This window comes from Grampus griseus (assembly GCF_964374135.1).
Source record: "Grampus griseus genome assembly, chromosome: 2".
Taxonomy (NCBI): Eukaryota; Metazoa; Chordata; class Mammalia; order Artiodactyla; family Delphinidae; genus Grampus; species Grampus griseus.
This window is the reverse complement of record NC_139018.1, coordinates 27,234,973-27,258,701: the sequence shown is the minus strand read 5'-3', so window position 1 is coordinate 27,258,701 and position 23,729 is coordinate 27,234,973. Positions and strand designations below refer to the sequence as shown.

Genomic DNA, 23,729 nt, shown 5'->3' with positions numbered 1-23,729 from the left:
AACCTCTGAGTTAAAGATTCGGCATCAACCACATCCTAATGTTCTCACTGAATGACTCTAATAAGCATATGATACAATTTGAGCCCCTTAATAAAATGCCACCTTTATCTATTTAGCATACTGCAGTATCCTTTGGAGAAGAGACTTCTGCTGAAACCGATCTGAAGTCCACTGGTTTACATCAGCCCTATTCAAAGTCGGGTGCACAGACCAGCTGGCATCTGGGAACATGTGAGGAGCACAGATTCTTGAGTCTCACCCTAAACCTACTAAAGCAGACTCTTTAGAGGGTAGAGCCCCCCAAATGTGTGATGTAATAAGCCCTCCAGTGGGTTCTGATGCTCTCAGAACTGAGCGTCCCTTCCAGCTCTGACTGGCAATGATTCTCTCTGAGAATGGCTACTAGGGCCTAAAGCCACATTTTTCTCCAAACCTATCTCAAGCTTCCTGGAGCAACCCGCATGCCATCACGTGGTACCTGAATCTTTGTTAGGCAGGGTTGCTCTCTGCGTCTGCAAACACCTTAGCATTTCCAAAGCAGTTATTTCCAGGTCTTGAGTTGCTCCTGCTGCCAGCATTCACACCCGAAGGGACTTTCCAATTAACGAAGCAGCCGAGCTTGTCAATAGGCCAGCTCCTTTATTGTTTTAGAAGAGGGAGAATCGGATAAACTGTTCGGATGCCAAAGGAACCTTCGTTTGCTGAATCTGGCCCAGAGTCTCAGCAGCTCTGGTCTGAAAACTGGGACAGGGGGCTGCTCTCTGCCCCCCTCATCTGTCTGGGTGCTGTGAAACCCCTCCTTCCCCCCTCTATGAACTTTCGCTGCATCCATTTCATTGCATAAGTCACGCATGGTGAAAATCACCCTTCCATCCTCCAGGCCGGGCATCTCTGGTCGTGCGTTCCTTTGACCATTGTCATCTGAGTGGGATTCTTATCAGCTGGCGTTCTGTTCCCTTGAAGTAGAGTTCGCCATTCTGCTTAGCGATTTGTCGTCTGTACCTCGTGCCTGAAAGAAATTGGCCGAAATCTGTGTTTCAGCTGCACACTCTGCGTACAGATTAAACAGAACCGCGTTGGTGGAGAATAATTAAGCCAAGGACCTTGTTTTTCACCTTCATGATGAAAGACAAATGACTTCCAAGGCTTTAATAGGATGATGACACTTGAAATGTTCTTCTGCTTTGGCCGGCTTGGGACTTTCAGAACAGCCCTGTTCATAAATATTCTTTGCAACAACTGCATTTTCATTTAATTGTAGACAGTCATTTTGCAGGAGCTCTCGTCTCTGTTTTTTTGTTGTTGTTATTGGTGTTTTGGGTTTTTTTTGTTTTTGCCCTGGTGTAATCAAGGCATGCCACACTGCTTCTTGTTGCTGTTGTTAAAGACCCAGTTTCAACTGTATGGTTAACTCTTTTTGAGAAGAAAATGGATTTTTCCCTGCCAGATATATTCTGCTTCTTACCAGTCTTTTGGGGGTGGGGAGAATCTTGTGGGGGCCACTGTTTCTCTCCTTTTCTCATCTTTTTGAAGTGAGTGTCAATTGGGCAAGAAAATTGATTGATTGCCTAGTGGGAAACCAAACCTTCCTAAACCATAAATATGAAACGGGCCTGTAATAGACGTATTTCAACAAAAAAGAGCCATCATTCTTCAGATAGCTCTTGTCCACAGAAGGATATCCTGGCAGCCATTGTCCCTTTTCTCTTCAATGTTACGTTTCTGCCGGAGCCAAGGTGATTTTTCCTGTCTCCTGGCCTCCCCCTCACTTTTGCAGTAACAGTGTTTGCTCTCCGCTTAGCAGGGCGGTCCACAGATGGCTGCCACCCTGCCCAGCCGGCTTTTTCAGGCTTTGTTCCAAACACAATGCTGCCTTTTCTTAGCAGTGGAAATGGGCTGTTCTCCACTGCTTTCTGAGAGAATGGCCCTTTCCTACTCTGTGCATATAAACCAGGCCCAAGCCTTGGGCAGCCTATTGTTTTATGGGTTCTCTTAATCCAGGAGGAGGATTTTCTGAGGACCACAGGCGTAAGGGTGGGGGTTGGGAAGGCCAAGGTCCAGAGTTGCTTCCTCTTGCTGAGATGTGAGCACTCAGGTCAGTTTGGATGGATCCCCCATGGCTCTAATGCAACCAGAGTGGGGGCAGGCTTTCAGTTTGTAAAGGAGGTGTTCCCTGCTTCTTTCCAGAAAGCAGTGGTGTTCTGGTTGGTCTCACTGCTGTCTGATCCAGAGACCTGGGCAGACTCACTCTCCTTCCCTGAACTAGAGTTCCCAGGCCTGCGGATGCAGCAGGAATCAAGGATCTCTAGGTCTTCTTAGTTCCAGAACCTCAGGATGGAGTTACTTTTCAGCCCTGCTGCTCCCCACGCTTTCCTGCAGAGGCCCAGCGCACCGAGCCATCGCTTCTCCACCTGCGCATGCCCCCAGCCGGGAGAGCCGAGTGCACCGTCTTGGCAGGTGGAGCCATTGCCTCTGCCAGCTCTTGTTCAGAGCCTTCACCTGGTGGTTGGCTGGGCTGGAGCTTTGAGTGAACAGGGCGTCCAGATGTGTGGGTTTGTTCATAGGTGAAAGTGTTGGATTACAGCCTGGCATTGGGAGCAGTTGAAAAGGGCACTGGACTGGGAGTCAGGAGTCCTGGCTTCTGGTCCAGGTCACCAGCTCTGTGGATCGGGCCTCCCTTAAGCAAACATTTATTGAGTGCTACTGATGGCCATAAACTCTACAAGATGCTGGGCACACAGAAAGTCAACAAGACATGGACTTTGCCCTCATGGAACTCCCAGTTCAGTGGGGGCAGAAACTGAGGCTAGTATATAGCACAGTAGAGGCCAGGATAAACTCAAGGTTCTATGAGAGCCCAGAGCAGAGGGACACCTCCCCAACTTGGAGGTGATGAGAATCAGGGAGGACTTCCTGTAGGAGGTGATGCTTGAGCTGAAGGTACAGCGTGAGAGTAAGCCAAGGGGACAACAGAGGCAAAGGCATGAGGCCAGGGCAGTGTGAGGTATAACAGAGGCTCCAGGTTGCAGGAACATGGCGTGTAGGGTAGGAATAGATAGGAGGTGAGACCACGGCAGGTGGGGCCCAGTCACGGGGAGCCTTGCTGGGTACATTAGGAGCTTGGGCTTTATCCTGAGGGTATTGAGGAGGCCCCTGAAGGCCAATAACTGGATCATATTTGCATTTTAGAAAGTTCCCTCCAATGGCTGGGATAGAGGATCGTTGTGCAGGGTCAGGAGGCCTCCTAGGAGGTGTTGCAGGAGAGAGAGACAGAAGTGGAGAGACAGAGACAGAGACAGCGAGAAGAGAGAGAGCCTGGAAAGTGGCAGGGGAGATAGAGAGTGGGGAGCAAATCTGAGGAAGGTTTAGGATGTAGAATTGGATGGCCTGTCTGGTCAAAACTGGAGATAAGGAGAGGGACAGGTGAGGGGCGAGGCCTGAGTTTCTGCCTCCTTGAATGACTCGGCAGTGGTGCCAGGTGGGGTGGAGAATAGAGGTGAAGCCACCAATTGAGGATAAAGACTTTGAGGGGCTGAGGGACATCCGGATTGAATGTCCAGCTGGCAGTGGAGCTTTTGGTCTGAAAATAAAGATTTGTTTGGCATTTGAGAAGAGGTGGTGGCTGAAACCACACGAGTAGATGGAAACGGTGATCCGGAGGCAGTATGTATAGAAGGTCCCGGGCAAGAGACAGGAAAGGAGAGTCAGAGAAGTAGGAGACCACACAAGGTCAGTGTTGAGCGTCCAGGGCGGAGAGAATTCCAGAAAGAGGGTGTGATGCACAGTCGGTGGAGCCAGGAGGCCCAGGGACTGACCCTCAGTGTCCCTTGGACTTTGTGAGGACCCAGGCCCTGCCCTCCAGCGTGAGCCTTGGAGCGAGTTCTCCCTCCCCTGGGCCTTGGTTTCATCATCTTGGCCTCAGTGTTGCCAAGAGTCCCCTTCCCACACGGCCCTCCCTCTCCCCTCAGTAAAGCCAGTGCTGCACTCGTGACCCCTGAGGGTCACACGAATGAAACCCCAGGGAGTCAGAGCTGGCTGGGGTTTGGGGAGCTCTTGGTCCGGCCCAGTGTTGGAAGGCAGTGTGTTGTATGGGAACCGAATCCCTGTTTTTCCCCAGCTTGGTGGCCTTGGGCAGACACTTTGCCTTGGTTCCTCACCTGTAAAATGAGGCCCCTAGCACCCACCCTGTAGAAGTGTTTGAAGGTTAGGGGAAGTGGGAGCCTTTGTGTTTATTAAAGATGCGCCACGGGACGGGAGGTGGGCTGATTAACCCAAGGTCAGAGAGAGGGGGCAGCGCGGTGACTGGAACCGGGTGTCTGGTGACCAACCCCGCCGGGGTCTGTCTCTGGCCAGGGATCATACATTAGTAGCCCACGGCCGGGGCAGCCCACAGATATGTTTTGCTTGGCTCCTGCAGCGTTCTTTTCAAAATGGAATTCGTTGCCAACCTTAAAAATGGGGAGATTTTACCCACAAGCTCACATTTTCAGCTAGACTTGAAAACCTGGAGGATTTGGCCACACTGAGCCCTCTCTGCCCTGGGGCGAGTGGGGGGTGTCCCCTCTGGGGGCCAGACCCTCATCCAGCCGTCCTCCTTCAGTAACCTTGACCTGCTTGGCTCCTGGGGGTGGCTTGAGTTTGCAACGCCAGCCCTTTGACTGACCGTTTGTCCTGAATTTTCTTACACCCTGGCCCACTGTTTACTAAAACTGTCCGGTATTTCATAGCTGAGGTCCATACCTTGGCCGTTCGGAGTGAGAGGGCCTGGCTGGAGAAGATGGGACAGAGAGGAGGGTGGAGTCTCCGACGGCTCAGCCCCAGGAGAGATACTGGGGAGAGGGCCTGTGCCATGCGGGCTGCAGGGGGTCAGCAAGGGTGCTGGACAAGGGCCCCTGGCATTTCCTCATTCCTCCCTGCAGGGGTGGCAGGAGGCAGAGGGGACTGTGGGCCCAGCCTGGCCGGCCTGGCCGAGGTCTTGCCCCTGGACTGGCCCGCTTTGTTGATGTCTGAAGGGTAGGGTGGTGGAGGCAGGGGGTGGGGAGGTTCTGCAGCCCCTGGCTCCGGGCAGCCGTGCTTATGTGGGAGAATGTCTGGTATGTTTGGTATCTGGGTGTTTACTTCCCAGGGTGCTCCTGGGTCCCTGGTGTTGAAATGTGGCTCCTCTATGCAGAGGGGAGGGCCCTCAGTGGGCGTGGCCAGGGCTAGATTTGGAGGCAGCAGGGCAGTCACTCCAGGCCTGCCCACTGACAGCTCACGTGCCCTGAAGCACCTCCACTCTGCACCCGCCCCCCCACCCCCAGGTCTCCTTTTATGCCAGATTCTGCCTGTGCGGGAGGCTGGGTGGGCCCCAGGCAGCCCTGGCCTCACCTGGGAAGACAGGCAGGGAAGCTGGCATTTTCAGAGCCCTTCCTGGGTCCCCGGCTCTGGGCTGGAACTTAGTCCCCATGACGACCCTGTGCAAGTGCCTTCCTTGTACAAGTGAGGGACGGAGGCTCAGAGAGGCGGAGTGACTTGCCCAGGAGCACACAGCAGAGCTGCTGAGGGCGACCCAGGCCTCTTAGACCCCAAAGTTCATGCTGAGGACCCTGCTGCCCTGAGTCTCAGATAAGCCTACTTCTCTCTGCCCGTGAGACAGTTCTTGGTCTGAATGAGCCTCTCAGACCTTCACTGCTCTGCTTAGTGCCGGGGGTTTGGTTTGGTTTTCTCCCCGCTCTCTATTTCTGCTTGTCACCTGCTCTATTGCTCTGTTCTCTATTGCTTTGTCCATGTGAGAGTTTCTGTATTTGCAGCGCCTGGGGTTAAAAAGTGTCATTGCTCTTTCTCATCCTGTCTTTTTGTGGGTCTCGCAAGATACATATTTGGAAATGCTTATGAAATGTCAGAATTCAGAATCACATCTGGGTGACTGTTGCCACCGTGTGAGAGCCACGTGGCTGGCAGACGGGGCCTGAGAAACATGACCAGGGTGAGGGGAGGCCCCCCTCCTGCTTTCAGCGTTACACATTTAATGTTAACTGTGCAAAAAGTATTTTTTGTTTAAACATACCCAGGTAGGAAAAAACAAAATGGTTATCGTTCTCAGAGTCAGACGCTTCTGCTGCTGCTTTAGGGTGCCATCATCAGGGTGGAGCTGAAAGGGTGGGGGGCTTGTCACCTAGGCCACCTGCCCTCCAAGAGCAGAAGACGCTCAGGCCCTGGGGCCAAAGGCCTGGATCCAAAGCTGTCACTGACCTTCTGGACAGCCTTGATATCTTTAGTCTCCTCATCTGTGAAAGTGAGGAAGATCATAGGCCTGTCCTGATTGGTTTACTGAGGCCATTTAACCCCCTGGGAGCCCTGATACCCGAGATTTTCTACCTGCTGAGGTGACCCGCCTCTGTTTGTTCAAGGGCTCTTCTGCATCCAGGTTCTGCCACCTTCCCAGCTGTTCTAGAAGCATTGCTCCTGGGTAGGCCTTCTCCCCTAGATTACTGGGGACCACCTTCTGCATCACCTGACTTCACAAGGGTGGGACCCTGGTGTCCCAGGCATCTTTCAGTGGCAAGAGGCAGAAGCCTTCTCCAGCTCCCTTCAGGCCAAAGGAGGCATTTCCAGGGTAGATTCAGGTGTACCCATCACGGACCCCATGGAGATGAAGCATAGTCAGGCCTCTCCAGGGGTGGAATCAGAAGGACCAAGAGAGTTTCTGTCTATCCCTCTGTCTGTACCATCGGCCTGTGGCCATATCCCTGTGTTTCTCTCTCTGTGTCTGCCTTGTTCCCTCTGTCTCTCTCCACCCACCTTTGTCTCTCTGTGTTCCTCTGTCTCTCCTCTCTGTCTCTGTCTTTACCTTTCTCTCTCTGGAGCTCCCTCCATCTCTCGGGGTCTAGACAGGGTGAGGCAAGCCAGATGCCCAGGGCATGGCATTTAAGGAGGCACCCACCCTCAGGTGCTGACCCTGCCCTGGCACAAGCCCCAGAGTGAGTGCCTCCTGAAATGGGTGCCCTGGCTACCTCGCTCACCACGCCCTATCCAGGCCCTGCTTCTCTCTCTGTCACCCGTTCCCTCTCTTTGTCCGACTCCCTCCTATAGCTGAGTGTTGGTTTCTCTCTTACCGCGTGGTCTCTGCTCACCTCCACACATCAGCAGCCTGATCTTTCTGCTTCTCTGGGTTGAAATTGGTTGTCTAGCCTGTATGCCTCCCAGTCCAGCAGTTCAGTTTCAAATTTCTAGTTGGTGAATACAGCCCAGCTGGGGTCAGCCGCTCACACCTCATCCAGTCACCTGGGCCAGGGGCTTGGGAACAGGCTGTCTGAGGAGGGACTGCTCAACAGGAGGGCACCCTTGGCCGCGGATCCCCAGGTCTGTCCCTCCAAGGTGAAGGGTGGTGCAGGGGCCCCCCTCACTGCCAGAACACAGACAGCTTTATCCTTGGGCCTTCCTGGGAATTGGGGATAAACAGAGCCAGGATCCAGTTTGAGAAGAGGGAATGATATGCTTACTCCACCCCTGCCCCCATCTCATGGTTTTTAAATGTCTTGAGCCCCAAGCTGCCTCTTCCTCAGACATGCTGGATCTTCCCGCTGCATCTGCAGAAAAAGTCATATCTCCCATTTGGGGTTCCGGTTTTAGATGTCTGAGCTGTGGGTGGTGAAAACACTCTGCTGTCTCTCACCCACGCGGGACCAAATGCTTCAGAGAATCTGGGGAGCAGCAAGGAGAAGGCAGCAGCCTCAACTCCGGGGATGAGCAAAGGCCTGGGGGAGGGCTGCGCCGGTCCAGGCAGCTCCAGTCAGAGGACGCAGACCATGCAGGCCCAGCGAAAGGAGCCAGAGTGAGCCCGTGGGGCTGGAGAAGGCCAAGGGCACTGCCCAACCTCTGTCTTATTTCCAGCAGGACCTCAGCATCCATTTTCTATGTGCCCTGTGGGAGGCTCTTAAATAGCAGAAGGAGGATTTGGGGGAGAAGCAGCACAGTTTCAAAGGGGAAAGTGTGACGATGGGGTTTTGGGGCCATTTCTTGCTTTATTGGGAGATATTAGCCAAGGCATGGGTACAGGAAAGGCCCAGGGATGGACGTGGAAGCCAATGGTGCTGTGGTGCTGGGGGCTTTAGGCTTAAGTGCACAGCCTGGATCCTTCCAGGGCCTGCTTGGGATTTGTGCACCCCACCCACCACAGCCATTGGTGGCCTGCACCCTGAATTTTTTTTTTTTTCTTATTTGGCTGCGTTGGGTCTTTGTTGCTGCGCTCTCTAGTTGTGGCGAGCGGGGGCTACTCTTCCTTGCGGTGCGCGGGCTTCTCATCACAGTGGCTTCTCTTTGTGCGGAGCACAGGCTCTAGGTGCGCGGGCTTCAGTAGTTGTGGCACACGGGCTCAGTAGTTGTGGCTCGTGGGCTCTAGAGCGCAGGCTCAGTAGTTGTGGCGCACGGGCTTAGTTGCTCCGCGGCATGTGGGATCTTCCTGGACCAGGGCTGGAACCCGTGTCCCCTGCATTGGCAGGTGGGTTCTTAACCGCTGTGCCACCAGGGAAGTCCCTGCACCCTGAATCTTGACACCCATCTTTGACCAATGTGCTTCTGGGGATGGCAGCACCCAATCCCCAAGATTTGCTGGCCTCCTGCAGACGGAGAGAAGAGGCCATCCCTGGCAGAGACAGTTCCTTATAAGCACTGGAGAAAAGGTTATGCAGATGCAAATGTAGGCAATAAATCACTTTTATAATTATAGAATCCAAGCCTGTGGCAGGTTTCTCTTGAATCTTTTATTCCATTCATTCATTTGACTAACATTTGCTGTGCCCCTACTCAGTGCCATGTTCTGTGCCAGGTGCTGGGGATACCCAGGTCCCCCATTCTCCAGATTAGCAGGGAAGGCCGCTACTACATAAGCAGAGAATTACCGTGGGGTATGATAGAGACTCTTACAGTGGGGAACTCAAAGTGCTGTAGCAGCATAGAAAAAGCAGTTAATTCTATCTGGGGAGTCAAAGGAGCCTTCCTGGAGGAGGTGGCATTTGTTCTTGAGGGTTGTAAGAGTTTACAAATAGGAAAGGAAGGTCATCTCAGGAGGGCCTGGCTGGCTTGGAGAAGGGTGAGACGTTTGGAGTCGAGAGGAATGGCAGGAGGGAATTGATGTGGCTGCGGAGGCAGGGTGGAGCAGCCCCCCATCTAGGTGTCATCCTGGCCCAGTTGATCTCTTAAACTTCCAGCGTTGAGCCTCTTCGCGTCTGCTGCTAGCGCAGCTTCCGTTGGCTTCCAGCTTTATGTAGGATGAGGCCCTGCGCAGGGGTGGGGTGGGGAGGTGGAGGACAGAGGTTGTGTCTCCTAGGAAACGGCGGCTCTGCCAGAACCCCAGAACCCTGTGAGCCTGGCAGGGCCCAGGTTGCACACATCACCTTGGCAGTTTGTGGGCAAACCCTCTCGGCCGAGGGGAGATTGCACTGCCAGCCACTTCCTCCAGTTCCTTCCCTCTGCCTGTCGTCACGGTTACCTCGGCCTTGTTGGGGGTGAGGTAGAGGTTGGGTGGAATCAACTTTGTCCGGGTTTCTATTTCCCCAGATGCGGGTCAGCCAGAGGAGCTGTCACTTCTGGTTCTGTTTCAAAGGAGGCCAAGGGGCTGGGAGGTGCTTGGGTGCGGCCGTGTTGACAAGGCGCCTCTCCAGCCAGCCTCCCAGGCAGGGTGGGAGTGGGTCAGGGAGAAGCTCCAAGGTGGTGGAGAAGGAGGAGGGGCTGCCCGGCCAGGGCCTGTGCTGAGGGCCGTGGGTGCTGTCTCCAGCCCAGGCCCTCGGTCTTGAGCTCCTAGAGCATGCCGGGAGTGCAGGCAGAGAGGCTGTTTATTTTCCTGGCCTGAAGCCCTTTCGGCTGAGACCTTATTCCAGGCCTCAGGCTGCCAGAAGCACCCGCAACTGGCTCCAGAAGTGAGAGAGTTGGCAACCCAACACTTCTCCCGCGGCCTCGGACTCTAGGCCGTTCCCAGACCGGCTGGTCCTGTGTATCCTCCAGATTCTCCTGATGGGTAATGGACAGTGAGAGACATCACGTCAAAGTGATCCTAATGGGCTGGGGCTGTGGTCAAGAGCAGGAAGGCTGAAGTCGGAGAAATCTTGAGTTGGAAGCCTGACTCTACCGTTTCCTCGCTGTAGCGCCTTGGGCAAACTGAGCTGGTGGGCCTCAGTCTCACCATCTGTGAGATGGGGCAGTCACAGTACCTTCCTCATCAGACTCTGTAAGGTTTACATGACCTGTGTTTAAAGCCTTTAGCAAAGTAGGCAACAAATGGCAGCTCTTGTTATTATTATTAATGAAACAACAATAACTGCAGCTTTGAAAGTCCGTGTTGGTGGGCAGCGAGCCTTCTCCTTCCCATTCTACGGGCCCTGTTTCATGCGTGGTAAATTTGTGTGTCTCGGGGAGAAGCAAGCCTGGAGACTCCAAAGGCCCCTCTGTCTGTGTCCCAAGCAGGGCACTTTAAGGAGCCCATGGGATCCTGGGATGCAAGTGGGTGTCCTGGGGGAAGAACATGCAGAGGCAGAGAGAAGGATGAACCCAGGTGAGGGGGCTGGGGAGAGTTTTCCGTCACCAGGAGATAGATCTGAGGGTTTGGAAGGACCGAGAGGGAGGACAGAATACCTCCCTCAGGGAGGTGACAGCGGGGCAGAAGGTGAAATCAACACTCGTGCCCAAGGTGTTTTGAAAGTGCCAGGGAGCCACTGACCTGGAAAATAATGCCCAGAGGGCTTGGGCCAGGCAAGAGAACAGACTGCCACCGCCCATGGGGTGTCACCTCTGTGTGAGGAGAGCGCCAGGCTCTGGGCCTCCTGAACGCTGGCAGAACCCAGGTGGCCCTGCCCTCCTGGGGCACTGACTTCTCCCAGGGATGCCCACCTACTCCGAGAGCATCCTCGGGCCGGCTGGGAAACGCTGCCATCCCACCCGCCAAGAGGCCAGCGGGCCGGCAGTGCGGCTCACTCACGGCGAGGTGTGGGTTAGGTTGTCCATCTGCCGGTCTGAGCGTAAGGAGGGAAGCTGTACGCCAGGCTTGCCTCAATGTCTCATCCGTGGCTCTTTGCCCTCACAGCTAGACGAGGAAGAAGAGCGAAGGAAAAGGCGTCGGGAGAAGAACAAAGTCGCGGCCGCCCGATGCCGGAACAAGAAGAAGGAACGGACGGAATTTCTGCAGCGGGTGAGCAGGGCAGTGGCCACGGGGGACCCCGGCCTTGTCCTTTAGTGGCTAGTGTGCTTATAGATCAGGAGATGCCATCGAATGCCTGCAGAATCAATGTGTACTCGCTGGCATCTGCCCAACCGGCCTCGACCCCTCTGCCTTCCCTGCCTTCTCTCCGATGCCCCCTCCCTGAGCCAAGACGCCCAGGGGCAGCCAGCAGCCATTCCGCCCACCCAGATCCCTGGACCGCCATAGAAGGTGGGAGGAGCCAAGTTCCCCGCCTCTAACTGAGGTCAGACCCGCGATGCTAATGGGCCCAGAGGGCCCAGGACTGGCACTACCCATGCCGGTGCGCTGAGGGCTGCCAGAGTTGTCTGGCGCGGGTGCAGATGAAGTCAGTGAGAGCTCCCTGCACGTGAGCAGTGGGCGTAGCGATGGGGCAGAGAAAAGTTCCTCCCTCACGTGCAGGAGGCTCTTCTGGCTCTGCCTCCCATCTGCCTGGCCTCAGCCCCACCGAAGCTGACCCCCGAGCTCTCGGCTGTTGCCTCTGGGACCAGAGGTCAGCTCTGCGTGCCAAGGCCAGTGGACGGCCGCCTTGCCTCATGGCCCTCGGAGCACATCCCTGCCCTTTCATTTGGAATGTGCCAAATGGACCTTCCCTGCTCCTCAAAAACGGTAGATGGCTGTGAAGGGACATGACCAGAAAGCTAATTAGTCCAAGCCGGTGGTCTCCAGCCTCCCCACCCCCAATCCCTTGTTGATTTCTAAATAACAGTAGTAACACCATAGAATAATAACATCACAGGTCAGGCTCCCTTCTACAGCATGCAACCGCTAACACTAGTTGCTAACGTGTAAAGTGGGGCCCTGTGCAAAGCGCAGTGTACATATTAGCTCATTTTATTGGCATAATAACTGTAAGAGGTAGGGGGCTGCATTATTCTCTGTCTGCACACGGGGACACTAAGGAAGGCACGGGGAGTTAAGTAACTTGCCCAGGTCCCTCAGCAACTAAGCAGTAGAACTGAGATTCGGCCTGAGGCTAACTTCAGAGCATCCATCCTCAGCACTCTGCCCTGCTGGCGCTCATTCATTCATTCGTGGGTTTGTTCATTCCTTTGTTCATTCATTCTTTTGCTCGTTTGTTGATTTGTGGACAAGTAGTTTTAAGCATGTACTGAGTGCCCAGCCCTGTGCTAGGTGCGCTGGGGACACACAGGAAGGACCAGTCGTCGTCCCTCCTGTGGGATCTGGAGAGACAAGGCCGGGCTGGACTGGGTTTTCTCTGATACTGGGGATCTGTGGGTCTCTTCTCATGCTTGCAACAAGCAGAGAGCAAATCTGAGATCATGGGTGTCAACACCGTGGGGCAGTGTGTACACCTCCGGCTGTGAGCATCTAGGGCAGGGGAAAGGTCAGTGGAGGCGGAGTTAGACTCCTGGAGCTGGGAGCCCCTTGGAAGAGATGGTGGACCAACACCAGGCGGGAAGTTTTCAAGAAAATTCTAAGACATGGGTCTCACATAGGCCTTTAAGATAGATGGAGTGTCACACCCCTCATTTCCAGCCCTGAGTGCCTGTGGAGTTGGGCGAGGCATAGCAGGGAACAGAGAATCTCACATCCCATCCCCGCCTTCAAGGGCCTGTCAGCCAGCCAGCAGGCAAGAAGGGCCAAGTGAACGCACACCAGTAACACACTAGTGCAGCGAATGGTCAGCGCCAAGTGAGCGGGACGAGCTGCTCCGCACATTCCAGTAACACCGGCTGAGCACCTACTGTGTGCCAGGCAGTTCCCGTATCTCGTTTAATCTTACAACATTCCACTGAGCTAGACATTGATGATCCCCATTTTAGACACAGACCCGTAGCGCAGAGAGGTTACTTGCCTGAGGTCACACTGCTAGTGTGCGGTGGAGCCGGGACTCACCCAGCTGTTCGCTGACCCATCTGTCCATCCTTAGCGCTGAGTGAGTGCCCGCCACACAGTGGGCCCTCAGGCCATGGCTGCAGTGGGGTGGCAGGCAGGCAACAGGGATGGGATATGTGCTGAGCGTTAGGTTGGGCAAGCGCGGCGGGCTGTGAGCACAGACGGAGGGGCCCTGTCTGAGTCTAGGCTGCGGAAAGACTGCTGATTGAGACATAAGACAGGAGCGGGAGGCAACGCGTGGAAGGACAGGGCTGGAGGGGTCAGTCACCACCAAAGCCAAAGCAAAGGCCAGAGGCAAGAGGTGTTGTTTAAGGATGTGGTGAAGGGAGTGAAAAAAATACCAGTGTAGCTGGAGTGTACAGCCCATGGAGAGAATAGGGCCCCAGAGCCTTCACCTGTCGGGCAATCCCTGTGCTGGGCTGTCTGGGGCGGTCCCGGTTGGTGCCTGCCGGCCGGGCCTGATTATTAATGGTACATTCTTTCACTCTCTCACGTGTCCCTGTTAGGACGATGAAGTGTGTTGGTCATGGAGAGCCATGGGAGGGTTTCAGGAGGAGAGAGATACACCCTGTCGCTGTGGCTGCAGCGTGGGGCATGGAATGGGGAGCTGAGAGTAGAGTGGGAAGACCGGTTATGTGGCGATGGTGCTATCCCGGAGAGAGGTGCAGGCAGCGCTGGACCAAGAGAAGTGCAGGCCTCGAGGACGGAGGTTTCGGGAAGTCTGTCGGGGCTCAAGTCCAGCCCCCCTCATCCCCACGCCCACCTCCTCCTCCCCTCTGGCCTTGGAAGCAGAGGCCGGGTGTGAGGTTTAGGGCGTGAAGGCAGATGGCTGTGTGCACAGTCAGTACCCGAAGACATGGGGGATTCTCTTGTAATTAAGTAATTAGTTTGTTTATTTATTTATTTATTTAACATCTTTATTGGAGTATAACTGCTTTCCAATGTTGTATTAGTTTCTGCTGTACAACAAAGTGAATCAGCTATACGTATACATATATCCCCATATCCCCTCCCTCTTGCCTCTCCCTCCCACCCTCCCTATCCCACCCCTCTAGGTGGACACAAAGCATGGAGCTGATCTCTCTGTGCTATGCGGCTGCTTCCCACTAGCTATCTGTTTTACATTTGGTAGTGTATATATGTCCATGCCACTCTCTCACTTCATCACAGCTTACCCTTCCCCCTCCCCATATCCTCAAGTCCATTCTCTAGTAGGTCTGTGTCTTTATTCCCATCTTACCCCTAGGTTCTTCATGACCTTTTTTTTTATTTCTTAGATTCCATATACATGTGTTAGCATATGGTATTTGTTTTTCTCTTTCTGACTTACTTCACTCTGTATGACAGACTCTAGGTCCATCCACCTCACTACAAATAACTCAGTTTCGTTTCTTTTTATGGCTGAGTAATATTCCATTGTATATATGTTGCCACATCTTCTTTATACACTCATCTGTTGATGGACACTTAGGTTGCTTCCATGTCCTGGCTATTGTAAATAGAGCTGCAATGAACATAGTGGTACATGACTCCTTTTGAATTACGGTTTTCTCAGGGTATATGCCCAGTAGTGGGATTGCTGGGTCGTATGGTAGTTCTATTTTTAGTTTTTTAAGGAACCTCCGTACTGTTCTCCGTAGTGGCTGTATCAATTTACATTCCCACCAACAGTGCAAGAGAGTTCCCTTTTCTCCACACCCTCTCCAGCATTTATTGTTTGTAGCTTTTTTTTTTCCTTTGTGGTACGCGGGCCTCTCACTGTTGTGGCGTCTCCCGTTGCGGAGCACAGGTTCTGGACGCGCAGACTCAGCGGCCCTGGCTCATGCGCTCAGCCGCTCCGCGGCATGTGGGATCTTCCCGGACCGGGGCACGAATCCGTGTCCCCTGCATCGGCAGGCGGACTCTCAACCACTGTGCCACCAGGGAAGCCCTGTTTGTAGCTTTTTTGATGATGGCCGTTCTGACTGGTGTGAGGTGATACCTCGCTGTAGATTTGATTTGCATTTCTGTAATTTATTTTTAACACGTCACATATGTACAAGGCTCGGAGGTACAAAGGTATATGTATGTGTATGTGCGCGCGTGCGCACACACACACACACACACACACACACACACACACACACATATACGCATACACACATATACGTATAATGTAAAAAGTTACCCTCCCATCCTTGGCCCCTGGACACTCAGAGCCACCCTGGGAGATTCCTGTAGCCTCTCAGAGTTCACCTGCAGGACCAGCCACATCCCTGAAGGAGGCAGGCCTTTGTGGTGGTCAGGTCCACGCCCTGCAGGCCCCAGGCCACCTCCGCTGCCTGCGTTCGGGAGCAGCGGCCCCTTGGCTCCCCACAGCTGTACAGCCGGCCTCTGTATACCCGCTGTGCCTGACACAGCTCCCTGGGTGTGGGCATCAGTGACAGTCTCACACCCTCACAGCGTTCCTTGCTCTTCATAGCCACTCTCTCCCTGATGGTCACGGTGACTCTGGAGGAGGCAAGGCAGCCCCATTCCACTGACTGGCATCTGAGGTTCTGAGGGATGAAAGTTGCTCAGCGTCACACAGTGGCCGAGTCAGGACCGGAGCCCAGAGCTTCCTCTGTGGCCCAGCACTCTATTCAGGTGCCCAGGCTCCAGGACTTAGGAATCTTGTTCACAGCAGTGTAGCTGGCCAGTGGCAGAGTCAAGATTTTAACTCAGACAGGGCTTTTGGGCTCAGAAGTCTGCACCAGGCTTTTTTTTTTTTTTTTTTTTTAACAGAAATAGTTGGGAAGTGGAGCCCTATTTTAAGTGCATTAGGGTAACTTTTTAAAATAATAGAGTCAGAGAATCTTAATGCTTAAAGTTCCCTGGGCCAATTATTATATTTTAAGGGGGAAAATGAGGTCCGGAGAAGGGAAGTGACTAGTCCAAGGGCACACAGAAGGATGCCCAGCCCCTCACCCTGTGGGTTTTTTTTTTTAATTAATTAATTAATTAATTTTCATTTTCAGCTGCTTTGGGTCCTCGTTGCTGCGTGCAGACTTTCTCTAGTTGCGGCGAGTGGTGGCTACTCTTCGTTGCTGTGCACGGGCTTCTCATTGCGGTGGCTTCTCTTGTTGTGGAGCACGGGCTCTAGGCGCGCGGGCTTCAGTAGTTTTGGCACGTGGGCTCAGTAGTCGTGGCTCACAGGCTCTAGAGCACAGACTCAGCAGTTGTGGCGCACGGGCTTAGTTGCTCCGTGGCATGTGGGATCTTCCCAGACCAGGGATCAAACCCGTGTCCTCTGCATTGGCAGGTGGATTCTTAACCACTGCGCCACCAGGGAAGCCCCGTCACCCTGTGTTTTTTCTGCTCCTTTCACTGACCACCGTGGAGGAGACATTAACCTCCTTCACTTGCATTAATTCCATTCTGAAACGACAAATGGTTTCATTTTCTCTAGGGCAGTAAATATCTACCAGAGGCAAAACGATAAACAAAAATGCAAGAAGGGTTATTCATTTCATACTTAAGGTGTGAAGATCCTAGCCCACGTTCCTGAGTTTATTAGGAAAACAGATCAGGCAATTGCTGTTCTAAAACTACAAACCACTTCTACAGTCATGGTTAAAAAAAAATTCCTCTGAGCTCAACGTATACTTACACATTAAATAAATACATAGCACCAACTAATAAAACAGAAGAAAATAAAATGAAAAAGCAGTTAGTTACAGTCTGATAGCCAGACTGTCAGGGGTCAGGATAGTCTATGAGGTACCCATACATTTTCAAACCAGCAAAACATCATGCCATTCCTATGATACACGCACAGGGAAGCAAGTCGCCACATACCCACTGGGTCTTTTTGTGCGATACAGGTGTTCACGTGTAAGGTGGCTTTGACGTGCAGTCTTTTCAAGGAAAAGGCTGTGTATGCAGGGCTGCTGGACCCTGCCCCTTGCATGTCCATTGTAACTTCCATCCACTGTGCAACCCAACTCGTTCCTTGCCCTCCCCACTGCTCTCCAGAACAACTCCCACCTCCCTGCTTCCTTGGATACCCCCAACCCCAGGCTCAAGGGCAGCTCTCCTCCCAGCTGCCCATTCTGCAAATGCAGGCAGTCTCCAAGACCTGCCAAGTTTTCTTGGAAACGGCCTCCTCCTCTGCTTCTCCTCCTTCTTGTCTTCGTATTCCCTTGCTCATGGCTTAAAGTAAAAATTCCTTAAGCCTCCCTAACCCTTCAGTTTACAAAATGCTTTTCCCATGTGCAGTCATTTAATCCCCAGAATCATCATCTTTTTACCGACGAGATAACTGAGGCTCAGGGAAGTTAGGAAACTTACTCTTGACTCTGATTCCAAACCCCACCAGCTTTTCTGGTTCTGGCTATAAATCCACCTTCCCAGCTTTGTACCCTACTATATCCTAAAGCGACCTATGGTCACAATGGAGGATTTTTATCTCCTAAACACATCTTAAGCTTTCCCCTGTCTGCGTCCTTGTTCACTCAGGGCTTGCTTCTTGAAATGCCCCCCCACTCCTACCGACTTTCTCTGTTCAACCAGCGTCAACCTATTTTTCAAACCCAAGGTCAGACCCAGCCATTTAGCCCACTCTCTCATGGTCTTCTAGACCCTGGATGGCTGATGGGCACATGATAAGCTCTGCCCTGCTCTAGAAATCCTTCTTCCCCTTAGAGTGGAAGCTGCACAAGATCTGTGTAGGGGCTCATGGGCCTCTGGACCCCCTAGAGCATTCACTGTACACAGCAGGTTCTCGGCACACGCTTGTGGGTGGGTGGATTGAACCGAAACTCCTGGAGGCAAGAGGCTCAGAGGCTTAGAAGTTGGAGCTAAAACCTTGACTGGGGGGAACCGCACGGTCAGAGACATTCCCAAGGTCACCAGGTTGTAGACCCAGTGAGCAGGCAGCTAAGATGGGCACCTACCTGCCCCAGACTTATGGTTTCACGTGGGGTCTCTCCTGGCCCTCAGCGATGCTCTTCTCTCGGAATTTGGAGAACCATGGACCAGGCCGGCCTCCCTGTCGCGCTTTATCCGGCTGAATCCAAAACCACCCTAGCTGGCTTTTAATATTTTCCCCTGAGCACTTTTTCCTTCTTTGAGGCTGTTCTCCCTCAGCGTCTGGTCATGAGGACTGTATATATCTCAGCAGTTCTGAGTCCCCAGCACTGGGCTGCCTCCGCAGACATGAGCAAAAGGAACAACTCAGTCAGCCTGGCTGGTGTGGGGAAGACAGCAGCCCTGGGGCCCTGGAGAGCCCCGAGGGAGGCTGCCCGGCTGGGCCCCCAGGCGGGGCCGTTCAGCCCATCGCAACCACAGCCCACACTCGGTCTGATGCAGATTGCCCAGCCTTGGCACTGTGGACGTTTTGGATTGATAGTTCTTGTTGTGGGGTCCTGTGCATTGAAGGATATCTAGGATCATCCCTGATCCCTACCCACTGGATTCCAAGGGCACCCACCCTCCCCAGTTGTGACAACAAAAATGTCTCCAGATATTGTCAAATGTCTCCTGGGGGGCAAGAATTGCTTCTAGTTGAGAATCACTGGTCACCCTTTGCTGGCCCTTGAGTAACTTCCAACCTCCAAACTGGTCATAAGTTTTTAGACAGAGTCCAAGAAATACCATTCTGGTGCCTCTGTGTTTTCCTGGGTTGACCCCCAGAGCCTTGAATTGGTACGCCCATCACCTGTCATCATGAACAGGTAAACCCCCCTAAATCAAATCAACGTTGCTTCCTTGCCCTGGAGCCTCTCCAGCTGAGCTGGAAGTTCTCTGGAAATCTCACTTGAAGTCTATTTAAAGCCACATTTTGGATCCAGAAGGATGACTATTGATTGCCTCCCAGTGGGCAGAGGTTCTAGATATCAGGGGATAAGGAAGAGGCTGTTTAAATCATTATAGACTAATAACCAGGAAGCACATGTTTTAGGAGGAATTACGTGACCACACTGGGCCTGTGGACCCTACAGGCCAATATATCCCCAACATACATTTATCATACATAAAGCACCTTGCCATTGCACTGCCATCGTGGGCCACCTTTAACCCCTCCGTGGACCCTCCATGCACCTGTTCTGGATACGCTTGGCCTCCATTCCTGTCCCACCCTTTGTTTCTTGTGCAAAGGCCCTGAGGCAGGAGAGTATTTGGCGTATTTGAGCAACAGCAAGGAAGCCACTGTGGCTGGAGTGGATTGAGTGGGGAAGAGAGGTGGGACATGAGCCAGGCTGGCCCCAGGATATAACCTGGGTTCATCCCACTAGCAACACAGGCCAGTGTCACAGGTGTGACAGGCACGGCCTAAAGAAAGTCAGTTACCCCGGGGGACTCAGTAGCAGATTCTGTGCTTCCTCTAGTGGGAACCTGGCAGACAGAAAACAGGCAAACGCCAGCCTGCTGTGCCCTGTGCCTACCCAGAGGGAGAGTCTCTTCCCGGAGCTGGTTCCCAGTGAGAGCCTAAAGCCACGTGTCTGTTTTGCATGCAGGAATCCGAGCGACTGGAACTCATGAACGCAGAGCTAAAGACCCAGATTGAGGAGCTAAAGCAGGAGCGACAGCAGCTCATTCTGATGCTGAACCGGCATCGCCCCACCTGTATCGTTCGGACGGACAGCGTCAAGACGCCCGAGTCGGAAGGCAACCCGCTGCTTGAGCAGCTAGAGAAGAAGTGACCGTGGGCTTGGGAGGAGGAGGAAGAGGAGGAAGAGGAGGAAGAGGAGGAGGAGGCCACCAGAGGGCCCTTCCTTGGTGCATGAAAAACTTTACAGCAAGGCTCAGCACAGCCAGTAATTAGTGGGGCTTTTTTGTGAAACTCAGATCAGCCGCATAAGGGGAAGAGCAGGCTGATGAAACCCAGAAGGACCAAGCGCTGAGACCAAAGTAGACTCGAGGGTGGGGCTGTCCTGCTGGGGCCCAGCGCAAACGAGGCAGGACAGAGGCACCCAGGCCGGAGAGACGCCCAGCCAGGCAGCCTTGGGCACTTCTCCGGCCTCTCCGCCAGGCCACCTACCCCAGGGACCTCCGAGCAGCCAGGAAAAGCCATGAGTTACAACCAAACACGGCTGAGGATGGAGCTGAGTAACACTGCCATCTGCCTGCCCCAGCCCTGACCCCTGACCCTGATGCGAGGCCGGAGAGGGCCGTGATGCGGGGCCCGGTGCGGCCTTGCTGGGGAGTAGCAGCCGGGTGCACCCTCGCCGGCCCTGCTGGAGTTTGCTGCGGGCACGAGGCGCGGGCGCCCTTCCAAAGCACATACTCACTGAATGTTTACAGACTGGCTGTCCTGGCAGGGCTTTCAACTGCACATGTTTTTTATCTTTCTTTTTTTTTTTTTTTTAATATTTTTTACAAAAAAAAAGATTTTATACAAGCAATATATATATGGATTTCTATAATCACTCGATGTGATACAGTATAAATATGTTATGGTTTGTCTGTTACGAACAGATATCCAGCAGTTATGGCCGTTGTGTGTAACTCCTAAGTACTGTAGTCTCTGGGTGTTGCGGGGTGTCCGGGGAGGGGGTGGGGTGCGTTTCCATCCTGGTAAAACCTTCATAGTACTCAGTCCTGTATCGCTCAGTAAACGTTACTCTTACTTACCCAGCCGCCTCTTGTGGTGTCTGCCTGGGGAATGGGGTGCAAGGCACACTTGGTGACCTCCCGGTGTGCGGTGTCGGAGAATGTTTGGAGCATCTGCTGTGGGCCCTTGGTTTTCACAACAGCCCTCCCAGGTAAGTATTTACATGCCCATTTTATAGACGAGGAAGTCGAGGCTCAGAGAAGTTAAATCTGCAGTACTTACTTTGCTCGTTCACTCAACAAATGTTTCCTGAGTGCCAGCTGGGTGTGTGCCAGGTACGCTACAAGGGGCTGGGTAGTCCCTGGGGAATAAAACAAACCTAGGCCCTGCGCTTATGGAGCTGACGGTCATGAGCTAAATCCTGTGTGTGCTCCACACACTGTCTCTGTTCATCTTCACAATGGCCTTATCAGGGAGCAGCCGTTGTCCCCATTTGTAGATGAGGAATTCTAGGCCCAGGGAGTTTAAATTTGCCTTGTTGAGGACTTACTGGGTGACCAGCATATATAGTCTCATTCACTTCTCTCAACAGCACAAAATAGGCATCATTACCTCCATTTTAAAAATAACTGAGGCTCAGAGAGGGTAAGTGGCTCATCCAAGATCACCCAGCTCGTGAGGAGCAGAGCTGACGTTTGAACTCTGCTTCCAAAGGCCCATGACTTTCTCCACCTGTGGCCAGCTGACTGTGTGATTGTCCCCGTGGTGGAATATCTCACCTGATTAGAACAGGAGGCCTGTGAGGCCATGGTTACAGATCTAGTTTCTGGGAGGGCTGGGTAGAGTTCCAGGCTGTGCCACGGTCATGGAGTGAACCAGTGATGTGAGCAAATGGTGTGAATGGATACTACCTGCCCCCCCACCACCAAGAACAAGAACAGCTCAGTGCCACAGGCAAGAGCTGCCAGTTACGTGGCATGTGATGGTTCACAGGGCACTTCCATGCAAGTTACTCATCTGATGTTCCAGCTCTATGAGGCAGGTGGGATAGGTGTTTTAGTCCCATTGTACTGCTGTGCAAACTGAGGCTTACGAAGATTAACGCTCACCCAGCTGTAAACAGGCAGACCCAGGAGCTGAGCCCTACTGTCCTACCTTAGACTTGTGTGTTCTCTCTTCTCCATTACTGGGGCTAGATAACTAGTTGCTGATGGTGAGGCTTCACGTCAAGGACAGCAGTGAGCTTGGGTTGCTTCTCAGATCTTGAACGATTCCTTCTGGGATGGACAGGAACCAAGAACAGGTCATTAATACACCTTTGGTTCCTTACTGCCTTATCTCAGGTCCCCTCTACCAAACACGCTCGGTGCGCCACGCCCAGCCCTCACCCTCCGAGCCCTGCCTTGGAAGCAGTGCCTGGTCAGCTCACTGGCAGCTGTGGTGGCACACGGCGAACCCTCAGGCTGTAATCCTTTGACATTTACCAAGCCTGGAGAAAAGTGAAGATGGGGACTTACAGGCCCCTCATGTGATCTGGTGGACGTTCCTGCAGGACCACCGCCTGCCCTTGGCTGTGGTTCCTCTGGTCCTGTGCTGGGTGCCGCGAGCCTGTACCTCCAGGACAGAGCCCTCCTTCGCCTCCGAGGACGGGCTGTCTCCCAGAATCAGTGGCATGTGCTATGCTGTGGCCCACCTTTCCTCATCAGGACCACAGCTCCCTGCTGTGGGAAGCCAGAAGTCAGTCACAGTCTGCCTCCTAAGGGCTAATGTTCACATGTTTTCTGTGTGCCTGACAGGTTAGATGTGCTACTGCAGCCAGTCCGTACTACGACCTTGCTGGGAGGTAGATGCCATCATTCCCATGTTACAGATGAGAAAACCGAGGCACAGAGACGAAGTAACTTGCCCAGATCACAGTCCTTTGAGTGACGGAGTCAGGATGTTCTTACAGTCTGACTCCAGGTGTAAAAAGCTGGCCTGGGCCTCACCCTGGGGGAAATGCTGTGTTTGTGGTGTGACCTCAGTTACTGGGAGAACTTGTGTGCAGAGGGCCAGGAGAGATGGCACAGGTTGAGCATTCCCAACTCTCAGACACCCATCTCCAAGTGTACGTACAGAAGACATAACTTTAAAGGCAAGTAGGTTCAAGATCCAGTCTTCTACTGACCAGCCATGAGCCTCCCTTTTCTTATCTGTACAGTAGGAACAGTAATCCAACAACCCCCTTATGGGGTTGTTGTCAAGGTCAGATATGGAATGCATGTAAAGGTGTTTGGTGAAATACAAAGCTGCACAAAATGGTAATTTTCTTGCCCTCTGTTAGCGGGGATGGTGGTTATTTACCACATAGTACTGATTACTTGAATATCTTTTATTCTCTAACAGTGGCTGCAGAGTTACTGTTCTGGCCATGTATCTGGTTCCTGTGGCGATGGGTGCCCGGGATCCAAGACTCCTGGGTTCTTTCGGCTCCTGAACGGCCACAGCCAGCTGTGTCGGGCTCATCATCCTCTCCCTGGGCTTCCTTGTGCCCTCCTGCCACGTGGTCCTATATGAGATTTGTGCCACATCTGCCCAGGGTTGCTGTGAGAATCAACTGGGCAACCCAAGAAGGACAAGACCCATTAGCTATCAGGGAGGCAGCAACTGGTATGTATTGGTCAGGATTCAGGTTAAAGGGAACTTACCTACACTGCCGGTGGGAAATTGGTGTGACTACTGTGTAAAGCGGTTTGGCGATAACCGGTGACACTCAAGCTACACACACCTTTGACCTAGCAATTTCCCTCCTAAAGACACACCTTTAGGAGGGACCCTGGCATAGGGGCACAAGGAAAAGTACAAGCACGTTTACTGAATGTTCGTCTGTAATAAAGATAAGTGGCAAACAGCCTAAATACCTATGAACAGAAGAGCAGGTAAACAAATTGTGTTTTCATAAAATCAAGTATTACTCAACAGTTATAAAGAATGAATTAGAGCTACAGGTATCAATGTGGGTGAACCTCAGAAACTGTTGAGGATGGGGAGCCAGCTGCAGAAGCATGTATGCGGTACACCGTTTATACAGTGTTTCCAGACATGGAAATTGATACTTTATTGTTTATGGGTACACACAGATCTGGGTAATAGAGGTACAAAAGCATG

The 23,729-nt window shown here is 52.9% G+C and overlaps 1 protein-coding gene across 2 annotated transcripts in view; it reads left to right on the top strand.

Annotated features, from left to right (window-relative positions):
- Positions 1-20,656, top strand: part of JDP2 (Jun dimerization protein 2) — a 41,774-nt gene extending 21,118 nt beyond the window's left edge. For both annotated transcript variants that reach the window (XM_082648126.1, XM_082648127.1), the window contains exons 3-4: positions 11,057-11,161; positions 19,546-20,656. In XM_082648126.1, coding sequence (XP_082504252.1) covers positions 11,057-11,161; positions 19,546-19,731 — 291 coding nt within the window. In that variant the 3' untranslated portion in view covers positions 19,732-20,656. The remainder of the gene's footprint in view (positions 1-11,056; positions 11,162-19,545) is intronic.
- Positions 20,657-23,729: the final 3,073 nt, after the last annotated feature.